We start from the raw sequence: 7500 nt of genomic DNA, 5'->3' as shown, positions 1-7500 counted from the left end.
CCTTCCCAAATACATGAGGGGAAAAAAACATAACAACTGAAGTTTGCATCCGAGGGAACGTTCGCTAGCTACGTTAGCTGAACACATTTGTCTCAACACCAACGGATGTGATTGGCGTGGTGATATTCAAACGTCACTGGTCATTGAAATCATGCGTCATACTGTAACTTGACGATTTTTATTTATATGTGAATTCTTGAGGACATTTAGATATAAAAATAACTAGCTTTGTAAATGACCGAACTTTATTTTAGTGTTTTTTAACCATTTGGCGGTAGGCTACCACTGCCCCTGCGGCCCCCTGGATGAAAGACCAAGATGAGAAACGGGGTTTCCGGTGGCGGTGTGCAGGGGTTTACCGTGGCGGTGCGAGGCGGGGGTAGCGCTGTCCTGTGTGCTCATGGTAACGCCCCGGGTAAACACAATGGTGCCCAGCCATGATATCAACACAGTGGAGCAATAGCCCAGTAATCCACCTCAAAAACCTCACTGACCTGAATCTCATTCTCAGGAGACGAGCCTGGAAACTCCCCAGCGGAGCACGGTGTGTGTGTGTGTGTGCGTGTTTGTGTGTGTGTGTGTGTGGTTTTGGTGTGTGTGTGTGTGATTTGGTGTGTGTGTGTGTGTGTGGTTTGTGTGTGTGTGTGAGTGCGTGCGTGCGTGGTTTGGGTGTGTGTTTGTGGTTTGGGTGTGTGTGAGTGCGTGCGTGCGTGGTTTATGTGTGTTTTGGGTGTGTGCACGTGCGTGTGTGTGGTTTGGGTGTTTGTGCGTGTGTGTGTGGTTTGGGTGTGTGTGTGTGTGGTTTGTGTGTGTGAGTGCGTGCGTGCGTGGTTTGGGTGTGTGTGTTTGTGTGGTTTGGGTGTGTGTCTGTGAGTGTGTGCGTGCGTGGTTTATGTGTGGTTTGGGTGTGTGCGTGCGTGTGTGTGTGTGTGTGGTTTGGGTGTTTGTGCGTGTGTGTGTGTGGTTTGGGTGTTTGTGCGTGTGTGTGTGTGTGGTTTGGGTGTTTGTGCGTGCGTGTGTTTGTGTGTGTGTGGTTTGGGTGTTTGTGCGTGTGTGTGTGGTTTGGGTGTGTGTGTGTGTGTGCGTGCGTGTGGTTTGGGTGTGTGTGAGGGTGGGGGTGTGACTGGCATTCGGAGAGGCTGTGGGTGTCTGTTGATAGTCCTACTGTTTGAGTACGTGACTGAGGAGGCTGGAGGCTGCTACTGGGGGCCGGAGGCTCCGGGTAGGCGTCTGGTCTGGGTGTCTCTGCCTCTCTCTTTGTGCTCTGATTGGTTGGTGTGGGTGTCTTTGCCTCTCTCTTTGTGCTCTGATTGGCTGAGATGTCTTATCAGCTGCTCACGACTCCCTCCAGAGCAGCGGACTAATGCAGCCAAGCCTGTTTTATACTGTCCTGTTAAAATTTCCCTCAGACAGGTGCATTCTCACTCACAAAAGCGCCCATACACACACACACACACACACACACACACACACACACACACACACACACACACACCTAAGAGGAGCTAACAGAACCTGTAACCATTAGCTCAGTTCACCATGGCAACCAACGGACCACAGTCCATAAAGATTGTCTGTCCTCACTTCCTGCCCCAGTGACTGCGTCGTCTCAGGTGATGAGGGCGAGGCCGGTCCCACGTGGCTCACACACTCACACACCATCACTGAATTGTATTGTACAAGCATTGGGCAAATAACAAATACTTGGTCTTCTCTACTCCCCCCCCCCCCCCTCTCTCTCTCTCTATCTCTATCTCTATCTCTCTCTCTCACTCACTCTCTCTCACTCTCTCTCTCTCTCTGTCTCTCTCTCCCTCTCTCTCCCTCCCTCTCTCTCTCTCTCTCTCCCAGAGGGACCCAGACTACCTGAAGCTCTGGCTGGAGATCTTCATCAGCTCCTATGAGAGATGTTTGGACGTGGACTTCGAGAAGCCGCCCTCCAGGTAAAAGACTTCCTGGAACACGGGAGACCCGAATGTCTCAATTATTCCGTGACACCGGAGGCAACCTGGATTATAATCTGTGTGTGTGTGTGTGCGTGTGTGTGTGTGTGTGTGCCTGTCTGTGACAGTGACAAATATAGCTTTGCGAGATGCTCTAGTGCTGAGGTCACATTTTTGATCCAAGTGAGAGGCGGGGCACAGGCACGCTGCCAGCTCTGGTTCAGTGTATGTGTGTGTGTGCACGTATGTGTGTGGCATGTGTGTGTGTGTGAGAGCATGCGTGTGTGTGTCTGTATGTGTAGTGTGTGTGTGTGTGGCGTGTGGCGTGTGTGTGTGAGCGTGCATGTGTGTTTGGCGTGTGTGTGTGTGAGATCATGTGTGTGTGTGTCTGTATGTGTAGTGTGTGTGTGTGTGGCGTGTGTGTGTGAGCGTGCGTGTGTGTGTTTGGCATGTGTGTGTGTGTGAGATCATGTGTGTGTGTCTGTGTAGTGTGTGAGTGTGTGTGGCAGGTGTGTGTGAGATCATGTGTGTGTGTCTGTATGTGTAGTGTGTGTGTGTGTGTGTGTGTGTGTGTGTGTGTGTGTGTGTGTGTACATATACATATCTTCATGCACAGCTGCCTCCTTCCCTTGAGAGTGTGAGAGGAGAGGTAGAATAGCGGAGAGAAAGAGAGAGATAGTATGAGAGAGAGAGAGAGAGAGAGGGATAGTATGTGTGAGAGAGAGAGAGAAAGAGAGGGATAGTTTGAGAGAGAGAGAGAGAGAGACAGAGAGAGAGAGAGAGAGAGAGAGGGATAGTATGTGTGAGAGAGAGAGAGAAAGAGAGGGATAGTATGAGAGAGAGAGAGAGAGAGAGAGAGAGAGGGATAGTATGTGTGAGAGAGAGAAAGAGAGGGATAGTATGAGAGAGAGAGAGAGAGAGAGAGAGAGAGAGAGACAGAGAGAGAGAGACAAATCGAGAGACCGAGAGAGAGAACGCAGCACAGCACTCCCAGTCCCAGCTGTGGTCACATGACCAGCCGTAAAGCCCTGGTGGGTCACATGACGTTACGTAAGTGCCGGATTGGAGGAGAGTGAGAAGCAGAGTGAGGTGGAGGGCAGATTCATCCCTGTTAGATCCGCTATTCAGCCTCCCCCTCTCCCTCCCCCCAGTCCAGCTTTCCCACCGACACGCCGGGCTCTGATTGGGTGATGCACATCTGGCTCAGCTCAGCCCCTCCCCAGTGTCACCCCCCCCCCACTCACCCTGGGAGTTGACCTACCAGCCCCCAGCTAGCAGGGTCTACCGGTGTGTTTGTGTACTGTAGATAAACGTCTTTGCTGGATAGCTAATGTAGCATTACTGATTACTGTGCCCATATTTAGCTTTTATTGTGTGTGTGTGTGTGTGTGTGTGTGTGCGTGCGTGCGTGCGTAACTGATAGTGCCCATATTTGGCTCTGATTTGTGCGTGTGTGTGTGCTTGCTTGCTTGACCTGTGTGTGTTCTTCCGTGAGTTGGTGGTACTTTGCTGACTCAGCTTCCTGTGTGTGTGTGTGTGTGTGTGTGTGTGTGTGTGTGTGTGTGTGTCCAGGCTGGAGGAGGTACCTCCGGTGATGACCCTGCTTCCAGACAACATCCTGCAGGTTCTGCGTCACCAGCTGCTGCAGTGTGTCCAGAAGGTCTCGGACGGTCTGGAGCAGGAGCAGCAGAACCTGGCGCTCCTCCTGGTCAAGTTCCTCATCGTGGTCTGCAGGTCAGTCTGCCGGGGGCCCCAGTCAGAGCCCCCCCGACCCCCCCCTCCCTGCGGAGAGACCTCCAAAGTTTCCAGCTTCGTCTCACTATGTACACTAGGGGTGCACGATATTTTGGCAATCATAGCGGTATCGGCCGATGTTAGTCTTTTTTTAATATATCGGTATCGGCCCGATGTGCAAGACAGGGCCGATGTGAAGAATTATTTCTGTCTGGCTGCTGTTGTGTGTGTTGTTTTTGAGAGGAAACAATGTGGTAAATCTATGATTTATCGAATTTTCCAATTGTTTTGGAAATAGAGACAGTGTTTACTTGTGTTTTTCAGTAGGTACAAAATTTCATTATCATAGAAACTTGTTTTTATAAAGAACATATCGACATCGGTAAATATCGGTTATCGGCCATAACAGCAATTATGATATCTGTTATCGGTATCGGCCAAGATTTTCATATCGGTGCATCCCTAATGTACACATGCCCGGAAACATTCAGGAAGACTGTTCTGACGAGGTTGGTTGGGGGAGGTGTTATGACGTGACACCGGCTGCAGGGCTAGGCAGATGATGGATGCGAGACCTGGGTTAAAAAAATTGATTAATCGATTCTGAATCAAATGATTCAGAATCGATTCATGAATCCCCAAATCAATATTTTATTTGATGAATGAATAAATAAATGAAGGAATGAATAGTTCATTAATTCATTCAATGATTCATTCATTCATTCATTTTTGGAAATCAGTATCGATACCCAGCCGTAGTAGGCCTGTTGATGTGTTGCATAACTTGGCAAAAAAATAAACAGGTTTTAGTAACACCAACCGAATCGATATTGAATCGAATCGAATTGAATCGTGATAATCGATTCAGAACCTTGTGGATCGGAATCGAATTGATTCTTGAAATTCGAATCGATACCCAGCCCTAATGGATGCTAAGCTAACCAGGGCCTCTGTCTCTGCAGGAACATGTCCAACGTGGAAGAGATCGGCACCTGCTCCTACATCAACCACGTCATCACCATGACAACGCTCTACATCCAGCAGGTCAGGGATGCTGATTTTAGCCGCACGGTGGAGTCTTTGCACAAGGCATTAGTGATCGCTGTCAGACTGCTTGTGTTAGAATGGCCAAGGGTCTGGGACGCCCAGGTGGCTCATGGGTTAAGGCGCGGACCACATGAAGGCTAGTCCTTCTTGCTTTGGCCCGGGTTCGAATCCGGCCCGGGCCCTGTGCCTCATGTCCTCCCCCCTCTCTCTCTCCCATCTTTCCTGTCAGTCTACACTGTCCTATATAATAATTAAGCAGACATGCCAAACATATACCTTAAAAAGAATGGTCATGGGTCTTAAATCCAAAGCATATGTCATTAGGAAGTGTAATTTTAAAGATTTTGTTGAACAGGGTTTTGTAGCATGACTTTTTAATGCTGATTTGTAAAGAATCTGCTCTGTCCTGGACTCTGAGCTAGCTTTGAATCACTTCTCCTACACTTTTAATTATCTCTTAAACATCCCCCCTATAAGAATTATAGGATAAAAAATCGCTCCTACCCCTGGTTTTCTGCAGAACTGACGGAAGCCCTGAAGTCAAAGATGTGGCTTGGTCTAAAGCCAGACATACTGACTGGTTGCACTTCAGACAACTGCGGAATAGATCAATCGGCATGATTAGAAAAGCTCAATCTGATTATCTGTCCTCTCTTGCCAGCTCCAGAGGAAATGCAGCAAGCTTCTGGAGAACTAAGAAATCTCTTAAACCCCAGCCTACTTCCTCTCTCCCTCCGCAGATCTGGACTGTAGAGATAATGTTCAGATTCTAAACAATACAGATACAGATGCGTGATGTTTTTAACCATCACTTTATAACCTCTGGACACGTTGTTGCCTGCTAGTCTCTCTTCAGCAGACCGTACCCCTGGTCTAGTGTCTTCAGCAGACCGTACCCCTGGTCTAGTGTCTTCAGCAGACCGTACCCCTGGTCTAGTGTCTTCAGCAGACCGTACCCCTGGTCTAGTGTCTTCAGCAGACCGTACCCCTGGTCTAGTGTCTTCAGCAGACCGTACCCCTGGTCTAGTGTCTTCAGCAGACCGTACCCCTGGTCTAGTGTCTTCAGCAGACCGTACCCCTGGTCTAGTGTCTTCAGCAGACCGTACCCCTGGTCTAGTGTCTTCAGCAGACCGTACCCCTGGTCTAGTGTCCTCAGCAGACCGTACCCCTGAGCTAGTGTCTTCAGCAGACCGTACCCCTGGTCTAGTGTCTTCAGCAGACCGTACCCCTGGTCTAGTGTCTTCAGCAGACCGTACCCCTGGTCTAGTGTCTTCAGCAGACCGTACCCCTGGTCTAGTCTCTCTTCAGCAGACCGTACCCCTGGTCTAGTGTCTTCAGCAGACCATACCCCTGGTCTAGTGTCTTCAGCAGACCGTACCCCTGGTCTAGTGTCTTCAGCAGACCGTACCCCTGGTCTAGTGTCTTCAGCAGACCGTACCCCTGGTCTAGTGTCTTCAGCAGACCGTACCCCTGGTCTAGTGTCTTCAGCAGACCATACCCCTGGTCTAGTGTCTTCAGCAGACTGTACCCCTGGTCTAGTCTCTCTTCAGCAGACCGTACCCCTGGTCTAGTGTCCTCAGCAGACCATACTCCTGGTCTAGTGTCTTTAGCAGACCTACCCCTGGTCTAGTGTCTTCAGCAGACCGTACCCCTGGTCTAGTCTCTCTTCAGCAGACCGTACCCCTGGTCTAGTGTCTTCAGCAGACCGTACCCCTGGTCTAGTGTCTTCAGCAGACCGTACCCCTGGTCTAGTGTCTTCAGCAGACCGTACCCCTGGTCTAGTGTCTTCAGCAGACCGTACCCCTGGTCTAGTGTCTTCAGCAGACCTACCCCTGGTCTAGTGTCTTCAGCAGACCGTATCCCTGGTCTAGTGTCTTCAGCAGACCGTACCCCTGGTCTAGTGTCTTCAGCAGACCGTACCCCTGGTCTAGTCTCTCTTCAGCAGACCATACCCCTGGTCTAGTGTCTTCAGCAGACCGTACCCCTGGTCTAGTGTCTTCAGCAGACCGTACCCCTGGTCTAGTGTCTTCAGCAGACCGTACCCCTGGTCTAGTGTCTTCAGCAGACTGTACCCCTGGTCTAGTGTCTTCAGCAGACCGTACCACTGGTCTAGTGTGTCTTCAGCAGACCATACCCCTGGTCTAGTGTCTTCAGCAGACCGTACCCCTGGTCTAGTCTCTCTTCAGCAGACCGTACCCCTGGTCTAGTGTCTTCAGCAGACCATACCCCTGGTCTAGTGTCTTCAGCAGACCATACCCCTGGTCTAGTGTCTTCAGCAGACCGTATCCCTGGTCTAGTGTCTTCAGCAGACCGTACCCCTGGTCTAGTGTCTTCAGCAGACCATACCCCTGGTCTAGTGTCTTCAGCAGACCGTACCCCTGGTCTAGTCTCTCTTCAACAGACCGTACCCCTGGTCTAGTGTCTTCAGCAGACCTTCCCCCTGGTCTAGTGTCTTCAGCAGACCGTACCCCTGGTCTAGTGTCTTCAGCAGACCGTACCCCTGGTCTAGTGTCTTCAGCAGACCGTACCCCTGGTCTAGTGTCTTCAGCAGACCGTACCCCTGGTCTAGGGTCTTCAGCAGACCGTACCCCCTGGTGTAGTGTCTTCAGCAGACCGTACCCCTGGTCTAGTGTGTCTTCAGCAGACCATATCCCTGGTCTAGTGTCTTCAGCAGACCATACCCCTGGTCTAGTGTCTTCAGCAGACCGTACCCCTGGTCTAGTGTCTTCAGCAGACCGTACCCCTGGTCTAGTGTCTTCAGCAGACCGTACCCCTG

The 7500-nt window shown here is 50.6% G+C and overlaps 1 protein-coding gene across 1 annotated transcript in view; it reads left to right on the top strand.

The window, feature by feature from the left end:
* Positions 1-7500, top strand: part of nbeal1 (neurobeachin-like 1) — a 67963-nt gene that overhangs the window by 7009 nt on the left and 53454 nt on the right. The window contains 3 exon segments of the mRNA XM_084446801.1: positions 1852-1943; positions 3516-3677; positions 4640-4721. Coding sequence (XP_084302927.1) covers positions 1852-1943; positions 3516-3677; positions 4640-4721 — 336 coding nt within the window.

The sequence above is a fragment of the Borostomias antarcticus genome (assembly GCF_949987555.1).
Source record: "Borostomias antarcticus genome assembly, chromosome: 12".
Classification (NCBI taxonomy): domain Eukaryota; kingdom Metazoa; phylum Chordata; class Actinopteri; order Stomiiformes; family Stomiidae; genus Borostomias; species Borostomias antarcticus.
This window is presented reverse-complemented; position numbering and strand designations above follow the sequence as displayed.